Here is a 22,619-nt window from a genome sequence, read left to right as displayed (position 1 = left end):
AAATGATGGGGCAGGTAACAGGGTGCACTATGGGTGTTGATTATGTTGCTGAGTTCATCAAGAACCTGTATAACAGGGGCCTGAGGTAGGATTTATGCTGCTACCAAGGGGATGGCTGAAAACACAGAACAAACATGGAAATCTGTTCAGCACGTTACAGGCCCCTTGGGCTGACTATGTAACCTACTGTAAAAACTGCCTGGAATTACTCTTATCACATTGCCCCTGTGTACTAAGATTCATGTACCTATCTAAGAGTCTCTTAAAAGACCCTATTGTATCCTCCTTCACCATCACTGGCAGTGCATTCCATGTACCCACCACTCTATGTGAAAACCTACCCCTGACATCCCCTCTACCTGCTTCCAAGCACCTTAAAACTATGCCCCTCCATGTTAGCTACTTCAGCCCTGGGAAAAGGCCTCTGGCTATCCACACGATCAATGCCTCTCATCGTCTTATACACCTCTATCAAGTCACCTCTCATCCTCCGTCAGTCCAAGGAGAAAAGGCCAAGTTCACTCAACTTCGTCTCATCAGGCACATTCTCCAATCCAGGCAACATACTTGTAAATCTCCTCTGCACTATAGTATCCACATACTTCCTGTAGTGCGGTGACCAGAAATGAACACAGTACTCCAAGTGGGGTCTGACCAAGGTCTTGTATAGCTGTAACATTACCTCACAGCTCTTGAACTCAATCCCATGGTTGATGAATGCCAACACACCATTCGCCTTCTTAAACACGCAGTCAACCTATGCAGCAGCTTCGTGTGTCCTGTGGAATCGGACCCCAAGATCTCTCTGGTCCTCCACACTGCTAAGAGTCTTGCCATTAATACTATATTCTGTCTTCAAATTTGACCTACCAAAATGAACCATTTCACACTTATCTGGGTTTAACTCCATCTGCCACTTCTCAGTCCAGTTCTGCATCCTATCAATGTCCTGTTGTAATCTCTGACAGCCCTCCAGACAATCCACAACACCCCCAACCTTTGTGTCATCAGCAAACTGACTAACCCTTACTTCTACTTCTGCATCCAACTCATTTATAAAAATCACAAAGAGGAGGGGTCCCAGAACAGATCACTGCAGAACCCCCCGGTCACTGACCTCCATGCAGAATATGAACCATTTACAACCGTCCTTTGCCTTCTGTTGGCAAGCCAATTCTGGATCCACAAAGCAAGGTCTCCTTGGATCCCATGCCTCCTTACTTTCTGAATGAGTCTTGCATGGGGAACCTTATCGAATGCCTTATTGAAATGCATATACACTACATCCACTGCTTTATCTTCATCAATGTGTTTTGTTGCATTCTCAAAGAATTCAATCAGGCTCCTAAGGCATGTCTTGCCCTTGACAAAGCCATGCTGACTATCCCAAATCAGATTATGTCTCTCCAAATGCTCATAAATCCTGCCTCTCAGGATCTTTAACAACTTGCCCACCACTGAAGTAAGACTCGCTGGTCTATAATTTCTTGGATTATCTCTACTCCCTTTCTTGAACAAGGGAACAACGTTTGTAACCTCAAATCCTCTGGTACTTCTCCTGTCCTATTGATGATGCAAAGATCATCGGCAGAGGCTCAGCAATCTCTTTCCTTGCTTCCCACAGGAACCATGGGTATGTCTCGATTGGTCCCGACGACTTTTCTAACAATGCTTTTCAAAAGCTCCAGCACATCTGCTTTCTTAATGTCTATATGCTCAAGTGCTTCAGTTTGGTGTAAGTCATCCCCACAATTGCCAGGTTCTTTTCCATGGTGAATACTGAAGCAAAGTATTAATTACCTCCACTACCTCTTCTGACCATGGTGAATACTGAAGCAAAGTATTAAATACCTCCACTACCTCTTCCAACTCTATGCACGTTTCCACTATCACAGCTTAATTGGTCCTTTTCTCACCTGGCTCATTCTCTTGCTCTTCACATATTTGTAGAATGCCTTGGGGGTTTTTCTTAATCCTGTTTACCAAGGCCTTCTTGTGGCCTCTTCTAATTCCCCTAACTTCATCCTTAAGCTCCTTTCTGGCAACCTTGTAATGTTCTAGAAATAGTTTCTTGAACCTTTTGTAAGCTTTTCTTATCTACATTTTCCACATCCTTTGAACACCACGGTTCTTTTACCCTACCATCCTTTCCCTGCCTCAATGTAACACACCTATGCAGAATACCGTGCAATTGTTCCCCAAACATTTGCCACATTTCTGCCGTGCATTTCCCTGAGAACATCTGCTCCCAAGTTCCTGCCTAATAGCATCATATTTCCCCTACCCTGATTAAATATTTTCCCAATTTATCTGCTCCTATTCCTCTCCAGCACCATATCACTCCCTTCAAAATGCTCTCTCACTGAGCACCTGACCAGGCTTATTTCCCAATACCAGATGAAGTATAGCCTCTCCTCTAGTTGGCTTATCTACATATTGTGTCAGGAAACCTTCCTGGCACACCTAACAAACTCTACCTCATCTAAACTCCTTGCTCTAAGGAGATGCCAGTCAAAATTAGGAAAGTTAAAATCACCCATCACCACAACCCTATTATTATTGTACCGTTCCAGAATCTGCCTCCATATCTGCTCCTCAATGCCTTTTTTTACTATTGAGGTGTCTATATAAAAAAACAGTAAAGTTATTGCCTCCTTCCTGTTTCTGACTTCCACCCACACTGACCCTGTAGATAATGCCTTCATGACTTTCTCCTTTTCTGCAGCCGTGACACTGTCCCTGATCAGCAATGCCATGCCCCCACCTCTTTTGCGTCCCTCCCTGTCCTTCTTGAAACACCTAAAGTCTAGCACACTCAGCAGCCATACCTGCCACTGAGACATCTAAGTCTCTGTAATGGCCACACTGTCATAGTTCCAGGTATTGATCCAAGCTAAGTTCATCCACCTTGTTTTCCCAAATTGTCTGCTCTTATCCCTCTCCAGCGCTATGGTAAAGGAGACAGAGCTGTGATCACTACCTCCAGAATGCTCCAAAACTCCCGCAGCAGGTAAAATGGACAACAGTTGATTGTGAGATGATCCAGGTTGTGTGAGCAGGACTGGGCCAGTACTGCCTGGTTTGTACACACAAGAAACTGATCATAAAGCATACTCCACCTCCTCTGCCTTTGCCTTTGGAAAGTCTCAGCAGTCCTATCTTGTGGTGAATTGTAAGGCCAGTGAGCTGTATCGCTGCATATGGAATGGCGGGGGACCTCCAAGTCTCTGAAAAACAAAAAACACAACAGGTCCTAATGTCCTTTAGGTGCAGCAGTCTTGTTCTGAGAACTTCCTTTTTATTTACCAGGGACTGTACATTTGCCAACAGCATAGTCGGTAGTGGGAGTCTGAACCTCCGTCATCTTAATTGAACCTTTAAACCAGTATGGCATCCTCTCTTCCATTGACTTAAAGGGAACTGCACCAGCAACCAGAGACTGTCCGAGATTTGATGACTTCGAGTAGCAGTAGATTTTTTTTAATCGCCTTAAAACAATATTACTTGCTGTGTATCCATAGCTGTAGCTGTGGATTTCAGCTGTAGCAGTCTAAAATGGGAATATCTGATGATTTCCATTGGCGCTGTTCACACAAGTCACCTTCTTAATGGTGCCCTGAAGGTAAATGATGGAATTAATGTGGAAGTGTAGAAGTTAATGATGGAGATTAGCTAGTCTGTTACTTTCTAATGCCTCGTAAATAGTAAATTCCAAGATTGGTGAAACAACTATCATCTCAACAGTTAAGCTGTAAAGAAATATTTGGATTTGCATCCACTTTTATGTGATTGCTGTGAAAATAGCGAATGCAATGGGTAAAAAGAAAATGATTACAAATGAGGTGCACGTATATATTTTCTCCCTCTTGCATTTTACGGACTCCAATTACAAAGCAGTTTACCACCCTCCAGCTCATGCTCTCCTGAATAAGCACAGCCACCTCAACCTGCTCATTGAGATCAACTTATAGGATGTCCTGGTAGACTCATCATTTCTGCCTGATCTTGTTCCAAAGAATTTGTTTCTTCCTGACTTGATTCCGTCTTTTCACCCCTTGTCCATTCATTTAAATTCACATCTCTGCCACCTTTCAGTTCCCTAGTTTCATCCTGTTCATTTTCATTATGGGTGTTCGTCCCTCCAGACTTTCATAGTACATCAGATTACCTGAGGGGCATTCTTTTTTTGAAGAAAGCCCCAGCTCTAGGAACCGTAGTGCTTCAGCCCACTGAGTTTGCCAATCTGTCTGTGCTATCGAGAGTGGTAGTAGAGTTTGCCCCTCTGATTTGGAGGCCTGTCAATAATGGTGTGCTGCAGGGTTCAGTGCTGGGTCCATTGTTTGTTATCTGTATCATTATCTGGATGGTAATGTGGTAAACTGGATCAGCAAATTTGTGCATGGCACCAAGATTGAATAATGCACAATATCAGTTACAAGACTACAGAATTCCCCAGATGTCTTGATTTTACATCCTCCCACTCCACAACTGTTGGGGAGATTCCATTCTTCCATTTCCTATGGTTCTATCTTAACTGTTCTGATGGTAGGATTTTGCACATACTGCTTCAAAGTTTTCCTTTTTCCTTAATCCTAGTGTCCTCACTATTATTGACTGAGCTCTCAATTGCCTGTTTTCCATTTTCTGCTTTTCTTTTCTCACCTGTTCTTCTCCCAGTCTGAGAAAGCACGGGTTTCCTCTTATCCTTGCCTTACAGCCCATCAAGTTCACTTTCTGCGAACTATAAATTCCACTACTTTCACTGTGGACCCCCCCCCCCTGTTTTTTTTGAGACATTCTGAAGAGCTGTTCTCTCTGAAATTCTATGTTTTTCTCTTAATTGCAGACCATAAGACCGTAAGACATAGGAGAAGAATTAGGCCATTTGGCCCATCGAGTCTCCCCCTCAGCCCCAATCTCTTGCCGTCTCCCTGTAACCCTTCATATCCTGACTAATCAATAATCTATCAACCTCTGCCTTAAATATACCCAATGCCTATGGTAACAACCTCCATTCTAAATGGATGTGTCTCTATTCTCCATTCAGTAATTTCAGGTAACCACCCTCCTTTGCAGTTTGTATTAGAGCAGGGCCATTCTAATCCAAGGTCTTCAACCTGTAATGTCATTTCATTTTCTTTTTTTCTTTAAGGCATTCCTGACACACTGGATATGTCCAGCATTCTCTTTTATTTCAGATTTTCCATGTCTACAGTGAGCAGTATCTCACAGCTCGATTGCACCTTTTTCTGTACTCATTCTCTTCCTCTTGTGCCTCAGGCACAAGCTGCAGTTACTGAACCTCCATCATCATCTCTAAGCTGGCATGTTCACCATTTGCATTACAGTCTCTTGGTCTCCCCCCGTTACAAGTATTTCCTTTGAGCTTTCTAACTTTTCATGTGTCTGCAAATGAGAATGCTTGTATTCTACCTTTTCCAGCCAAATGACCTTTCATGAGAGCTATAAACTATTTTCTTCCTCCATAGATACTACCTGATTTTTTCTGTTTTTATTAACAACTTCCACTCCTTGCTTTTTGATCTAGGTCTTGGATCTTGGCATCTGAATTTACAAAACTAAACCTTGAATGTTTTTCTTTTTTCTTAGCCAGGTTGCACATTTGAATCAATTACGAACTATGTTGTCACTACTCCCGTGTTCCTCTCTATGGTGTTTTCTAGGTTGCTCCTTTAGAGTTATACCATGGAAGCAGGTTATTCTGCTCACTGGGTCCATGCTAGCAATCAACCATTCATTGACACTAATCCTACTTCATTTTTATTCTTTCTACATTCTCATCTCTTCCCAGAATCTATACTCAACTGCACACTAGGGCCAACTAACTTATGAAATCGCATGTTTTTGCAATGTCAGAGGAAACTCACATGCTCATAGGGAGAATGTACAAACTCCATGCAAATAAGACCTCAGATCGGGATTGAGCCTGGGTTTCCAGCACTGCAAGACAGCAGCTTTATTAGTTGTACCACTGTGCTGCTGTCAGGCATTATCAGTTTTTAAAAAGCACAAAACTGTTACAGGATAACAATGAAGAAACAATTTGTTTAAAATTATCGGTGTCTGAAGCTGCCAAGTTTCTGTCATTATTAAAGTTGGTAGAAAAACTGTTATGTTTTGTAACTTGAACTAATTGTAAGAAAAATGAGAATTTGTCTACTTAGTTTTTCTTTAGTGCAGCACTCACATATGACATGGTGGTGTAATGATATATACCATTCACATACTACTTACATTTAACCCATAATAAATTATGTGAACAAATAAAAAATGCTAAATTAAACAATACGTTTACAACATTACTCGAATATTACTAAACTATATAGGCACACATACATGTGTGCGTGCACATACGGTATACTATATAATACAATGACTAAATAAACATCCACCACATAGTAAATTTTGAATTGTCATATTCACGCCTAAAGATTTAATCGCTGTGGAGGATTTCTTACTCTTGTGGGATAATGTCTTTCCTGACAAGGTGAGTTACTGCTTGGCAGGTGAGACTAGTGGCTATGAAACAATCTTAGGTTCTGGGGCCTCCTTGGAAGTGGTGGTAGGAGTTGGCTCTGGGACTGCAGGAAGTTAGCTCTGACTAACCTTCTTCTAACAATTGATTCTGCTGTCTTTAACTGATTGCACCTGATGCCATCTGGATATGATGTATCAATCTCCACTGTGTAAGAGAGTGGTCCAGTTCTGTCCTTAATCTTTCCAAGTACCCACTTTTGATCACCTGTAGTCCCTCACCAGGTCTACTTGTCCAGGAGTGAAACATCGAACCTCCTTGTTTGAGGAGCCCTCAATTTGACTCCACTGTTTGTCCTGCATACTCCTGAGACTGGGTTTGAGGAAATTGAAGTGTGAGCACAAAGGATGACCCAGGAACAGCATAGCAGGTGGATTGTTGGTTGTGAAGTATGCTGCATTGCAATATGTAAGGAGTAAATTGACGAGCTGATTCAGTGTCAGTGTAGTGTGTTCTGTTGACATTACTCACGTTCTCTAGACTTGGACAAACCTTTCCATTAAGCTATTTGTAGCTGGGTGGTACAGTGCAGATGTAATGTCTTGTTCCATTCATTTTCAGGAATGAATGAAACTCTTCCACAACAAACTGTGATCCATTCTCACTGAATAAGTGTTCTTGAATACCATTCCTTGAGAAGAGGCTCCTCAACACATCAACAGTGTGTGAGGCTGTAGTGGAAACTATTTGGAATACTTCTGGCCACTTTGCAGCTGGATCCACTACTGCCAAGACATTTGTGCCCATGGATAGTCTGGCAAAATGCACATGAAGCTAATGCCAGGACAATGCAGGCCTTTCCCAGGGATGGAGAGAGGTGGTGTTCTTGGCATCTTCTGGACATGTTGACATCCCAAACAGTGCATGGCAAGCTGCTCGATCTGCTGACCTCTCTCAGGCCACCAGACAAATCTTCAAGCCAACACTTTAATTTGGGCCATGCTTAGAGGACTGGCATGTAGCTCCTGCAGTTAGCCCTCAGCTTGGATGGTACAACAATTTGCAATCCTCACATAAGGCAACCCCTGTCAAGGCCAAGTTCATCCCGGCACTGGTAAAGTAGGGGAACTGGAATTCCTGCTGCATATTCCAGCCACTTTGGGTTGCCATGTAGACCTGAGACAGTGTTGGGGTCTTTTCTGGTTTTCCTTAGGATCATCTCTGCGTAATAGGGAGACTTTTGTTTTGCATTAGGGAAAATAAGTCAGGAGGAGTGCCCTCTTTTGTCAACTTTCCAGGTATCTCCTTTTCTAAGGACGAACTGGATAATCCACCAGCATTTCCATGATTAGTGTAGTTCTTGAATTTGATCTTGTAATTGTGTCCTCCAAGAAAAAGGCCCAACTCTGCATAAGTGCTGCTGTTGCTAGTGGAACACCCTTCTGTGGGTTGAAAACTGACAGCAGTGGTTGATGATCAGTAATGAAGTAAACTGTCTCCCATACAAGTACTAGTTGAAATGGTTTACGCCAAACCAGACTCAAGGCCTCTCTGTCAATCTGTTTGTAATTTTTCTTTACAACTGTAGGGGAACATGATGCAAAGGCTTTGGGGTGTTCACTTCCATCACTCATAGCATGTGGTATGACTGTACCAACACCATAAGGTGAGATATCACAGGCGAAATTCATTGGATGATGTGTTAGAACTGTGTTGGACATCATCATTTCCTTTACCTTTTGGAAAGCCACCTCACAGTGCTTTGTCCATTGCCATTTCTTCCCAATCTGTAGTGATGAGTTCAAGGGGTGGAGCACAGTAGCCAGGTTTGGCAGGAACCTATTATTGTAATTGACAAATCCTAAAAAGGACCGCAGCTATGAGACTTCCTTTGGGCGTGGGGCATCCACCACTGCTTGAATTTACTTAGCGTACTTGTGTAATCCTTGTGCATCAATCGTGTGACCACAGTAAGTGATACTGGTCAAACTTAAAAGGAAAGTATGCGTTTAAACCCAATGCACTCAGCAAAACTGGAATTTGTTTCTCATTTGCTTCAAAATACTACTCAGATGCATTCAAATGTACAAAAGATAACTGGATGATGCATATATCTTTCCCACGTAGCCAGCCATTTCTGCTTTTTTTTTTAAACTTGAACCTCTCTCTCCCCTTCTGAAGAGAAGCATGCTGCATTTTTTTTTTTAAAACACTCTCCCCTTCTTAAAAGTAAAGTGTGTTGGGCTTCCTAAGGCAAGTAGTTGTCTTAGGTTCATTTTCAAACTTCCTCTCCACCACTATGATGCTTTGTAACTCCTAGAAACGAATTGAAAGAAAAACAGAGGAGCCGGGAGAAATTGGCTACCTAGTTCTTTTTAGTGAGGCACTCACATATGACACGGTGACGTAATGATGTATGTCTTTCATGCACCTTTTACTTATAACCCAAGGCTACAGGAGAGAGATAAATGGGTGACTGTCAGGAGAGGGAAGGGAGAACACCAGATAGTGGAGAGCATTCCTGTGGCCGACCCCTCAAAATAACTATTCCATTTTGAGTACTGTTACATGGTGTGGGGAGGGGGGAATGGCCTACCTGGGGGAAACAACAGCGGCAGTGCTTCTAGCACTGAATCTGGCCTTGTGGCTCGGAAGGGTAGGGAACAGAAGAGGATGGCAGCAGCAATAGGGGACTCTATAGTTAGGAAGACAGATAGGCGATTCTGTACATGTGAAAAAGAAACACAGATGGTAGTTTGCCTCCCAGGTGTCAGGATCCGCGATCTTTCTGAATGCGTCCACAATTTCCTGAAAAGGGAGGGTGAGCAGCCAGAAGTCATGGTATAAATTGGAACCAAAAACATTGGTTGAGGAAGAGAGGGGATCCTGAAAACAATATAAGGAGTTAGGAAGAAAGCTGAGAAGCTGGACCTCAAGGGTAGTAGTCTCAGGATTGCTGCCTGTACCATGTGACAGTGAGGATAGGAATAGAATGAAGTGATAGATAAATGCGTGGCTGAAGAATTGGGCCGTGGCAGGGATTCAGATTTCTGGATAATTGGGACCTGTAGAAAAGGGATGGGTTGCACTTGAATCCAAGGGGACCAATATTCTTGCGGGCAGGTTTACTGGAGCTGTTGGGAGTGGTTTAAATGAATGTGGCAGGGGGATGGGAACCTGTATGATAGAGCTGTGGATGAGACAGCAGGTCTACAAGTAGACGATGGATGTAACATGAATGCAAGTAAGGTCAAGCCAATGATTGGGTACAAATGCAGACAGACTGAAGAGTTAAGTTGTACCACAGAGGCAAAATTCAAAAAGCGAAGAAGGCAGGACTGAAGGTGCTGTATTTAAATGCATGTAGCATTCAGAATATGATGGACAAACTCATGGCACAATTATAGATTGGTCAGTATGACATTGTGGGTATCACTGAGTCGTGGGAGCTATGGCCAACATCAAAGGATATACTTTATATCGAAAGGACAGACAAGAAGGCATAGGCAGTGGTGTGGCTCTGTTGGTAAGAGATGTGATTACATCTCTAGAAAGAGGTGATGGGTCAGGGAATGTTGAATCTTTGTGGGTGGAGTTAAGAAACTGCAAGGGTAAAAAAACCATTATGGGATTCATATATAGGCCTCCAAATAGCAGCCAAAATGTGGGGTTGAGATTGCAAAGGGAGCTGGAAAAGGCATGTAATAAGGGTAATGTTTCAATGTAATGGGGAACTTCGTTATGCTAAGGGATTGGGGAAATCATGATGGTGTCAGATTGCAAGAAAGGGAATTTCTTAAATGCCTGTTAGATGGCTTTTTAGAGCAGCTTGTGCTACAGCATACTGGGGGGAAGTCTATCTTAGATTGGGTGTTGTGTAAAAACCTAGATCTTATTAGGGAGCTTAATGTAAGGGAACCCTTAGGAGACAGTGATCAGAATATGATTGAATTCATTCTGCAGTTCGAGAGAGAGAAGCCTAAGTCACATGTATCAGTATCACAATGGAATAAAGGGAATTAGATTATGATGACCCGTAGTCCCCTTTTATTGTCATTTAGTAATGCATGCATTAAGAAATGATACATTATTTCCTCCGGTGTGATATCACAAAACTCAGGACAACCCAAGACTGAAAAAACTGACAAAACCACAATTATACATATAGTTACAACAGTGCACAATACCATAACTTGATGAAGAAAGTCTGTGAGCACAGTAAAGTTCAAAGTTTCTCAAATGTCCCACATCACACGCAGACGGGAGAAGGAAGAAAAACTCTCCCTGCCACGCCGACCACAATCCGACTCTGAGTCATCCGAAAACTTCGAGCTCTGATCAGCTCTCCGACACTGAGTACTGAGCGCCATCACTGTCCGAGCGATTCGACCTCTTTCTCAGTCGCCAAAAGCAGGCAAGGCCGGGGATTTTGAGGCCTACCCTCAGAAAGATTCCTGACCGCACAGTAACGACAGCAGTAGATGGGCGTTTCAGAAATTTCTCCAGATGTTCCTCTGTGATTTCACATCCATTCTCCATCAAATCAGAATTGTCCACAGCCCCTATTTAACAGATACGACATCACTTTTCACTGGAGAGCTGCGCACGCGTGGTGCACTGCCATCTTCTCCTCCTGCTGAATTACACTGGCATGAGAGAGGAGCCTGTCCAGGTGGATTGGAGGAGGATACTGGCAGGGATGATGGCAGAGCAGAAGTTTCTGGGAACACACATCAAAGTTGCTGGTGAACGCAGCAGGCCAAGCAGCATCTCTAGGAAGAAGTACAGTCGACGTTTTGGGCAGAGACCCTTCGTTCTTCCTGATGAAGGGTCTTGGCCCAAAACATCGACTGTACCTCTTCCTAGAGATGCTGCCTGGCCTGCTGTGTTCACCAGCAACTTTGATGTGTGTTGCTTGAATTTCCAGCATCTGCAGAATTCCTCGTGTTTACGTGTGGAAGTTTCTGGGAATAGTTCACAAGGCACAGAATAGATCTGTCCCACAGAAGTTATTCTCAAATGGCAGGGGTAGGCAACCATGTCTGACTAGAGATGTTAAGGACTGTATAAAAACTAAGGAAAGGGCATATAAGGTAGCAAAAGTGAGTGGAAAGTTGGATGATTGGGTAGAGTTATAGAAATCTACAGCACATGCAGGCCCTTCGGCCCACAATGTTGTGCTGACCATGTAACCTACTCTAGAAACTGCCTAGAATTACCTTACTGCATAGCCCTCTATTTTCCTAAGCTCAATGTACCAATCTAAGAATCTCTTAAAAGACCCTTTTGTATCTGCCTCTACCACTGTTGCTGGTAGTGCATTCCACCCACAACTTTCCTCTGACATGCCCCTTGTACCTACTCCCAAGCACCTTAAAACTATGCCCCCTCATGTTAGCTACTTCAGCCCTGGGAAAAAGCCTCTGACTATTCAAATGATCAATACCTCTGATCATCTTGTGCACCTCTATCAGGTCACCTCTCATCCTCCGTTGTTGCTCCAGGGAGAAAAGGCCAAGTTCACTCAACCTGTTCTCATAAGGCATGCTCTCCAATCCAGGCAAAATCCTCGTAAGTCTCTTCTGCACTGTCTATAGTATCCACATTCTTCCTGTAGTGAGGTGACCAGAACTGAACACAGTACTCTGAGTGGGGTCTGTCTAAGGTCTTGTGTAGCTTTAACATTACCTCACGGCTGTTGAACCCAATCCCACTGTTGATACTGTGGATGAAGGCCAGTAAAATCCAACCAAAGGCAACTAAAAAAGCTATAAGGGGGAAAAGATGAAATATGAGGGCAAACTAGCCAGTGATATAAAGCAGGACAGTAAAGTTTTTTTTAGTTATTTAAAGAGTAAAAGGGAGGTGAGAGTTGATATTGGCCCACTGGAAAATGATGCTGGTGAGGTAGTAATGGGACAAAGAAATGGCAGATAAACTTAACAAGTACTTTGCATCAGTCTTCAATGTGGAAGACACAAGCAGTGTGCCAGAGGTTCGCGAGTGTCAGGGAGCAGGAGTGAGTGTCATTGCTATTACAAAGGAAAAAGTGCTAGGCAAACTGAAAGGTCTTAAGGTGGATAAGTTATCTGGACCAGATGGACTACATCCCAGAGTCCTGAGAGAGGTTGCTGAAGAGATAAAGGATGCATTACTCATGATCTTTCAAGAATCATTTGATTTTGGCATGGTCCCGCAAGACTGGAAGATTACAAATGTCATTGCACTCTTTAAGAAGGGAGGAAGGCAAAAGAAAGGAAATTATAGGCCAGTTAGCCTAACCTCAGTGTTTGGGAAAGTGTTGGAGTCTATTAAGGATGAGGTTTCATAGTACTTGGAGACTAATAATAAAATAAATCGAAGTCATCAGGATTTCTGTAAAGGGAAATTTTGCCTGACAAATCTGTTAGAGTTTTTTGAGGAGGTAACAAGCAGGGTGGACAGTGGAGAGGCAGTGGATGTCAATTACTTGGATTTTCAGTAGGCATTTGATAAGGTGCCATAAGGACACTTAACAAGGTAAAATCCTATGGCGTTACAGGAAAGATGCTGGCATGGATAGAGGAATGGTTGACAGCCAAGAGGCAGCGAGTGGGAATAAAGGGAGCCTTTTCTGGTTAGCTGCCAGTGACGAGTGGTGTTCTTCAAGGGGTCAGTATTGAGATCACTACTTTTCACATTGTTTGTCAATGATTTGAATAATAGAATTGTTGGCTTTGTGGCAAAGCTTGCGGATGTTACGAAGATTGGTAGAAAGATAGGTTGTGCTGAGGAAGCAATGAGATTGCAGCAGAACTTAGATTGGAAGTATGGGCAAAAAAAGTGGCAGAGAGAATGGTGTTGTGAAATGTACGACAATGCATTTTCGTAAAAGGAATAATAGTGTGGGCTATTATATAAATGGGGAGAAGGTTCGACAGAGGTACAGAGGGACTTGGGAGTCCTTGTGCAAGATCCTCAGAAGGTTAATTTACAGGTTAAGTCTGTGGTAAAGAAGGCAAATGTAATGTTAGTATTTATTCCAAGGGGAACAGAATATAAAGGCAAGGAGATGATGTTGAGACTTTATAAGACACTAGTCAAGCCACGCTGGGAGTATTGTCAACAGTTTTGGACCTCATATCTCAAGGTTTTGTCATTGGAGAGAATCCAGAGGAGATTCACGAGGATGATTCTGGGAATAAAGGGGTTTGGCAGCTTTGGGTCTGTACCCCCTGGAAGTTAGAAGAATGTGGGGAGATCTCAATGGAAACCTGCCAAATGTTGAAAGGACTAAATAAGGTGGATGTGGAGAGGATGTTTCCTATGGTGGGTGTATCCAAAACTAGAGGGCACAGCCTCAAAATTGATGGGAGACCTTTTAGAACAGGGGCAAAGAGGGAATTTTTTTAGCCAGAGAGTAGTGAATCTGTGGAATGCTCTGCCACACGCTGCGGTGGCGGCCAAGTACCTGTGTATATTTATGGCGGAAGTTGATAGTTTCCTGATTGGTCAGGGCATCAAAGGATATAGTGAAAATGCAGGTGTATGGGGTTGAGTGGGATCCGTGATCAGCCATGATGGAATGGTGGAGCAGACTTGATGGGTTGAGTGGCTTAATTCAGCTCCTATTTCTTCTGGTCTTATGGAATTATGTACACAGAATGCTTAATCAAACAATTTATTTTCATTATTGCTCATATTACTGAAATATTAAATATACTACAAAAACCGACTTGTGGCAAGGCTGTCTAACTATTTATTAACAGGTGTTATTGTGCAAACCTTAAGCCATACCTTTCATTTTAATGTAGTCGTGCCTTGGAATAGAGATTATTCGGAAGTCACTGATGCTAACTTTTAATAACCTTCACCTATAATCCACTGTTTTTGACAGGTTGCTTACACACACACACACACACACACACACACACACACACGCGCACGTGTGTGTGCTAATTTTTTGGATTGAAATATCTAAAGAGAATAATACTTTTTTTCCTGTTTCTACAGGTTCCTTCAACAGACCGAAATGCTTTAAGTTCCCTCTGGGGCAAACTAGCGTCGGAGATACTGATGCAGAATTGGGAAGCTGCAATGGAGGATCTAACACGACTCAAAGAGACCATTGATAACAATGTGAGTATTCATTCTTCTCATAAAGGTTGAACTTAGTGCATGTGCATTAAAGTGAGAATTTTTCAAGTTTCAGAGTTACTCTTCTTTTGGTGTATTTGGTGTGAGTTGCACTTTGAAGAAGGTTGGTTTCCCACCAGCTTCAACCTGTAGATTAAATGCTTGTTTTCTTTTTCCTTCTCAGACTGTCAGTTCTCCTCTTCAGTCTCTGCAGCAAAGGACGTGGTTAATCCACTGGTCACTATTTGTATTCTTCAACCACCCCAAAGGCAGAGACAATATCATTGACCTTTTCCTCTATCAACCACAGTAAGTATAGCACATGTCGAGCATTTCACTTGTTCCAAATAGGTTAGTTGAGTCAAGAAGTGCTGACCTTTTTATTGAGTGTACTAGATAAAAATTAAAATGGAAACCTATAAAATGCAATTTGGACCTTTTGTTGTCCTGTGTGTAGTTCTAGGCACCATACCTTAAGAAAATAGAAGGATTTCAATGTAAAAGACTATGTTTTTTGTTTGCTCTACTTGCCTATTTTGTTCTTTTCATAATGGGGCAATTCTTAATGGAAGAATTTTGGTAAATATTCTCTGATCACTAATATTGTACGGTAATGATTTAAACTTAAATCTTGTAGTTCTCAACACTACAAGGTTGTTTGGTTTTTAATTGTATGATTTAAAAAATTAGCGGCTGAGTTGGATACATGAATCTAACAGATGATTTGTAAAAGGTGCATCATTCTGTATAAGGAATTTGGCATTCACAACCAGGTATACATAGCATGCTGTAACAATCTACATCGATTCTTACAACCATGAATAGTCAGGAAGGAAAAAAAAGTCAGCAGCAGACTGATTAGTACCAAGCAATAAAAGGAAATGTAGAGCTGGAGCAGAGATGACCCGGTTGCCATGCAGCGGTACTGCTGAGAATCCCAGAACAGTGAATTTATTATTGTTCTTGTCCATACAACTAGCTCTGATTCACATTTCACTAAAGTGGACTTGGTAGCTGCATGTGCATTGACAGCTTGTGATTGGCTGACGTGACATGTTAATTCTAAAAATAAAAGTCAATATTTGTGTTTTAGATTGTAGTTTAAAATTATCTTCAATTTATTACTATAAATAATAAAGCTCAGAAAGAAATATACTTCCAAGGGATAAAGGGCCTGTAATTAGTCCAAAGTAATAGCAATGCATCTAACGCACATTCACCCTCAGTAAGTTTTTACTGCCTTGGTGTCGTTTTGGGGAATTTAATAGCATAAATATTTATTCCTGTAAATGTGTTATTGCTGATGTTTATTAGAATGTGAGTAATATAAAATTGTGGAGTAGGTAGTACAGGGATAATACTTGAGTTGTTTTGGTAATCTACATATTCCTGACAGTGGCTGAAATACTTTCTCAATGAAAACTTAATGTTGCCTATTATGAGGATTAAATTGTTGCATAAGGTTAGTTAACTTTGATTTGAGTGTGATAATGTCGACATTAGTCTTGGATCAAATTGACAATTACTGAATGAAATGAATTAATAAATATGCTGTAAACTATCATGAGAGAGGATTTATGAAAAAAAAATTTCAAATTAGTTAGTGTTCTTTGGTGGTAATTAGCAGAATAAATAAGATGAAACCGGTTGATGTGATCTAGTTGGACTTTCAGAAGGCCTTGATAAAATACCACATGAGAGATCACTAATTAAAATAAAACAGCTTTTTTTAGGTAGCAAGGCTGTGTCTAGTAGATGCTGTGGAGATTGAGGCTGAAGGCCCAGTGGTTAACATTCTCTGGCAGTTAGTTATTTGAAAGAGTGGACCCAAATTAATATATCCAAGTTTGTTGTATATAGAAAGCTAAATAACTGTAACTGTGAAGAGGATGCAACGGGTTTAATAGGGTTAGACATTTGTATGTCATGAATTTTATGTGCCTTAAGAGATAGAATTAGTTGTAAACATTGGTATATTTGAAGATTAATCAACCATGACCACAAAACATGTAGACTGTTCAGTGAAACCAGCTGTACTAATGTGTTTCATGGAACTTTTCCTGCCAGCAGATGCAGTAGATGTGTTTCGTTTGAAACAAGAGGGGCTATAAATGTATTAATACATAAACCAGCTTCCTATTTGAAAAGTTAGAAGACTTCATTTTAAACACAAGATGAAAATGAATAACTTAAGTAGTATGCAAAATGTCTACTAACTTCTAAACAGGCAGGAGTCCAGATCATGAAATTATTGGGATTTAGAACTAGTGTGGTGTAGTTTTAGATTAATTATCCATCCACATAAAATTGCACACCGCTAATGTATCTGACCAAGTGCCCTCATTAGTTTTTGTTCTGCATTCTATCAAGGACATACAGGAAGTTTCTAATATGGACCACATGAGTGCCACAAGCCTATTGCAGTGTGTGGTGTGGATTAATTCTGTTTAAAATTACAAGATGTCTTGACCATTGTATGCTGATCTAATTTGCCCTTGAGTGTATGTCACAGATTCTTAATTGCTCCCCTTTCCATGAGTGTTGATTTTGGTAAAGAGAAATGCTTGCTTATTTCAGCTTTTTGTTTGCAAGAGTTACATTTTTTTTTATTTGTTGCCTACTTAGCCTGTGGCATTCGATCTGTTACTGTTAGTGCTTTAAACCTGGAGTTAATTGAACCCGAAATGATTTTGTGGTTGGGGAACTCAGTATGTTGTGTTGCAAGGTCCAAGGTTACTAACGTTAATACATGGATGTAATGCTCAGTCTTTTTTTGTATGAAAGTAGTTTATTTCCTTAAAAAAAGTGTCTTGGATACCTTGGAAGCTCATCTTCCAAGGTATCCAAGACTCTTTTAAGGAAACACTTGGAATTGACCAGGGAGGTGTGAGAAAAGCTGAAGCATTTCAGTCAACAATCCTTTTTTGGAGGAGTGATTTAATATAATTTAATCTAGAAGCCAATTTGATTGAAAGAACGTTTGGTAGATGAAGATGTGGTTTTAATGCAAGTGACAAAAGAACCAGAGGGGTGATTGTTATTTGGAAGAAGCTGCCTTAAATTATAATTGTAGCTGATTCAGTTGGAACTTTCCAAATTGATTTGGACTTGTATTGGTAAGGAAATTTTTACGGGTTTGCTGGGCAAACACAGAATGGGCTCCATTTATTGGATAGCTCCTTCAGCAGCCACATAAATCACAGTACCCCAATCTTCTCCATGCTGAAGTATTTCAAAATAAGTGTTCCTGAACCTCGGATTCTCCGCAATTGAAAAGAATTGCTGCTGAACTGTGTCTACGTCCACCTGGACAAGCCAGCGAGTACTGTGAAGGTCATGTTTTTGACTTCTCCAGTGCGTTCAACACCATCCGCCCTGCTCTGCTGGGGGAGAAGCTGACAGCGATGCAGGTGGATGCTCCCCTGGTGTCATGGATTCTTGATTACCTGACTGGCAGACCACAGTACGTGTGCTTGCAACACTGTGTGTCCGACAGAGTGATCAGCAGCACTGGGGCTCCACAGGGGACTGTCTTGTCTCCTTTTCTCTTCACCATTTACACCTCGGACTTCAACTACTGCACAGAGTCTTGTCATCTTCAGAAGTTTTCGGATGACTCTGCCATAGTTGGATGCATCAGCAAGGGAGATGAGGCTGAGTACAGGGCTACGGTAGGAAACTTTGTCACATGGTGTGAGCAGAATTATCTGCAGCTTAATGTGAAAACGACTAAGGAGCTGGTGGTAGACCTGAGGAGAGCTAAGGTACCGGTGACCCCTGTTTCCATCCAGGGGGTCAGTGTGGACATGGCGGAGGATTACAAATACCTGGGGATACGAATTGACAATAAACTGGACTGGTCAAAGAACACTGAGGCTGCCTACAAGAAGGGTCAGAGCCATCTCTATTTCCTGAGGAGACTGAGGTCCTTTAACGTCTGTCGGATGTTGCTGAGGATGTTCTACGAGTCTATGGTGGCCAGTGCTATCATGTTTGCTGTTGTGTGCTGGGGCAGCAGGTTGAGGGTAGCAGACACCAACAGAATCAACAAACTCATTCGTAAGGCCAGTGATGTTGCGGGGATGGAACTGGACTCTCTGACGGTGGTGTCTGAAAAGAGGATGCTGTCTAAGTTGCATGCCATCTTGGTCAATGTCTCCCATCCACTACATAATGTGCTGGTTGGGCACAGGAGTACATTCAGCCAGAGACTTATTCCGCCGAGATGCAACACAGAGTGTCATAGGAAGTCATTCCTGCCTGTGGCCATCAAACTTTACAACTCCTCCCTTGGAGGGTCAGACACCCAGAGCCAATAGGCTGGTCCTGGACTTATTTCCTGGCACAATTTACATACTTACATATTACTATTTATGGTTTTGTTACTATTTATTATTTATGGTGCAACTGTAACGAAAACCAATTTCCCCCAGGATCAATGAAGTATGACTATGACTAAATCCATGGTATGATGATATACTTTCTTACAATATAGGATGCCATTTGCCTATAGAGCCCATGCCAACTTTTGAAGCAATCCGTTTCCCCATTAACATCCTTACTAACCCACTTGGAGTATTGTGTTCTATTCTGGTCCCCTTGAATATAAGAAGGATGTGGAAGCTTAGAAAGGGTACAGAGGAGATTTAACCAGGATGCTGCCTGGATTGGAGTGATATATTATGAGGATCGGTTGAGCGATCTAGGGCTTTTCTGTTTGTAGTGAAGAAGGATGGGGGGGGGGGGGTGGCATGTTAGAGGTGTACAAGATGTTAAGAGATATATTTTTCCCAGGGTAGTAAAGGCTAATATGGGGAGGCATACTTTTAAGGTGATTGAAGGGAAGTAGATAGGTCAGAGTTAGGCTTGTTTACGCAGAGTGGTGAGTATGTGTAACACTCTGCTGGGTGGTAGCAGAGGTAGGTATATTAGGGACATCTAAGAAACTCATGGGTACATGGATGAGGGCTCTGTGGGAGAGGGTCTTCAAGTAGGTTAAGAGGTTGGCAGAACATAGTGGGCTGAATAGCCTGTACTGTACTCACTCTCACATGCCCATCAACTCCAGCCTGTATCTCCTACTAACCACCAATGTTAGGAGAAATTTATATATGTCAAATAATTTACTAGTCACTGTGTTCTTAGGATCTGGAGTACCTGGTTCCCCATCCTTAGGAGTGTTGGTTGTTAACACAAATGAGGCATTTCACTGTATGCTTCAATGTACATGTTATAAATAAATCTGAATCTGCTTGCTGCTGTATCGGGATCTTGATGCAAGCCTTCATACTCAGCTAGTGCTTCTGCAGCAAGAAATTACCGTAGAACGGTTGCTTTGTTGGCAGACCACTCATATCCTATGGTCTGTCGGATCACTTACTGCTGGTTGTGACAGAAATTTCAGTGTCCCTTTGTCAGTTGAGCTTTTTACCAGAAAGAAGATCCTTGTCTGGACAGAGCTGAATTGCCAAACAGAGAGGAGGAGAAAGTAATTGACCTATCCAACACTCCCCAGGAGTAGCCCATCCTCAATGCTGAGCTGCCACAGTGCTTGCCCTACTGGCCCAACATCAGCTATCGCAGGCAGCTCCTCCACACTGAACCATGATTGATTCAATGCACCAGATTCCCAACATTGCAATACACAGCAGTGGGAAAGGTAACAGTTCATACTGGGCTCCCAGCACCAAAATACCTGGCATGTCAGCCTGCAGCAGTGGGAAGGCAGGGAACAAGCCAGATTCCCTTCAATGCCAGTTCTGTCAGTACTGTAATTCAGTGTGCAACATGCTGTGGTGACTCAGTGGAGTGCTGATTCCATTAGTGCTCTTGTTCCTGGCAATACATTCTGAGTGCTAAACCAGTGTATTCAAAAAGCAAAGCATGCACACCTGGTTATTAGCCAACTGCTGCACAATTTAAAAAATGCCTGATCCCATCTGACCTCAACCTTAATTAAAGTCGGTCACTTCCCTAATTTCCAAAGTGGGCACCTATGTTTGGGATATTGCAGAGTGATTAAAACCACACCCCCTTCCTGGTTGTGAAGTAAAATAGAGCAGTTAGGAATAGTTCAGTTGTGCATTAAACATTCTGCCTTTAGCTAGTCTGGAAGTGATTTAGAAAAACACTCATATAATTCAGAATATATTTAGGCAAAGGTGACCTGAGGAGAACTGACCTGCCCTAGATAAATATTACAGAGAGAACGCAAATCTTGATTCCCACTTCAGTTGTTTTAGCAGCAAATAAACACTCTTGGACTATCTTGATTTAAAGTTGGGGCAGTCAAAGAATGAAACTTAGGGTTCTCATAAAATTGCATAATGCACAGAAAATTGCAAATTTCAGCATTTGATATATAACATTAACATTAATTCAAATCTCAGGTGGAGAATTCTGGACCCTGACTAAGAGCTTTAATGAAAGACATTTGTGGATGAATTCATATTGATAGTCTGTGAAAACTTGTCGTTGCCAAATCTCACTTATCACAGTTTTAAATATTGACTGTTTATGTGAGATACTGTAAGTTACTGAGAAAATGAAATAAGTGATAAAGAAGATTTTTGAAAATGAAATTCTTTAAAATAATTGGTTTAAAGTGTGCTGGAGGTTTGCCAGGAATTATGGATGTCCAAGTGTGATGTTGTGGGCAGAACTATATTCTGGTATGCTGTGCATTTATTCAACCCTGCATATTTACATGTTTAAAACTATTGGAGTTATACGTCTTGGAATATACAACATGCTTAATTACAACACTGTTGTACATTCTAGTAGGCAATTGGAATTCATTTTAAATTATAGCTGTCTGAATTCTCATTTTCATCTATAACATCTTGTTCCACTTTCTGGTATTATATCTTAATGTCTGTTGCAACCCAAAATATTGAGCCGTGGAAATAATCTCAACTTGTGTGTTTTGATTGTACCATCATCTGAAATGTATTATTTGCAACTTACTTTATTTCCATAATTTTTCTACTAGTTAGCTGAGCAAGCCATCCCACCCATTAACCAGTGTCTTCTGAAAATCGCTTGTGGGTATACAAGAGCTGTGTCTGCTGTATTGGAACCTCATGTTACAGTTGTGTGAAGCATTGCGTGGCTGTAATTGGAGTATTGTTTGCAATTCTGGTTGCCACACTATAGGAAGGATGTGATTAAGCTAGAAGTTGCAGTAAAGGTTCACACAGATGTTGCTTGCATTGGAGGGTTTAAATTTATAAGGGAAAATTGAATAGGCTGATGTATGTTAATGCAGAAGCAAGGTAGACTGAGAGGTGACCTTACAGAGGTTAATAAAATTTTGATAGACATAGATAGGGACAATTTCCAGTCATTTTCCCAGTATAGAGGAGTCAGAAAGCCAAGGGTATATGTTTAAGGTGAGGGGGGAACAATTTAAAAGGAGGAGGAGTAAGTTTTTCCTCACAGAAAGTGCTTGGTATATGGAAAGATCTGCCAGAGGAGATGATAGAGATGGGTACAGTTACAATATTCCAAAACAAATATTTGGATAGGCTTGCAAATAGAAAAGGTTTAGAAGGCTGTTGTAGAAAAGGTAAATTAGGTTAGTGTAGATGGGCATCTTTGTTGGAATGAAAAAGTTGAGTCAAAAGGCCTGTTTTCTTGCTGTGTAACTCCATGAATATATAAGAGAGTGTTGGAAACTTAGAGTAAAGCCAGAAAATGTTGGATACACTCATCAGATTATGCCACATCTGTGGTTAATGTTTCTGGTCAAAAGTTCCTAGTTCTGTTGAAAGGTTTCAGTTTGAAAATGTTAAATCTGTTAGGCACTAAAGGGCTTGGCTGGCATGGGGGCTAAATTAATTGGACTGACATCCAGAGGCTGGTCCTATCAATCAACACCTCATATTCTGCCTGGGTAGCCTCCATCTTGATGGCATGAACATTAATTTCAGGTAATTTTCCCCCCTCCCCCTTCTGTTTTCTTCTGTTACCCACTCTGACTTCCCTCTCGCCTGTTCTCCACATCTGC

The 22,619-nt window shown here is 41.7% G+C and overlaps 1 protein-coding gene across 1 annotated transcript in view; it reads left to right on the top strand.

Annotated features, from left to right (window-relative positions):
* The window catches only part of LOC140204096 (eukaryotic translation initiation factor 3 subunit E-A), a 210,396-nt gene that overhangs the window by 73,182 nt on the left and 114,595 nt on the right, over positions 1-22,619 (top strand). The window contains exons 6-7 of the mRNA XM_072270472.1: positions 14,489-14,614; positions 14,796-14,920. Coding sequence (XP_072126573.1) covers positions 14,489-14,614; positions 14,796-14,920 — 251 coding nt within the window. The remainder of the gene's footprint in view (positions 1-14,488; positions 14,615-14,795; positions 14,921-22,619) is intronic.

Source organism: Mobula birostris, chromosome 1 (genome assembly GCF_030028105.1).
Source record: "Mobula birostris isolate sMobBir1 chromosome 1, sMobBir1.hap1, whole genome shotgun sequence".
NCBI classification, from domain to species: Eukaryota; Metazoa; Chordata; class Chondrichthyes; order Myliobatiformes; family Myliobatidae; genus Mobula; species Mobula birostris.
Note: the sequence above shows the minus strand (reverse complement) of the source record. Positions and strands in the feature narration are given on the sequence as shown.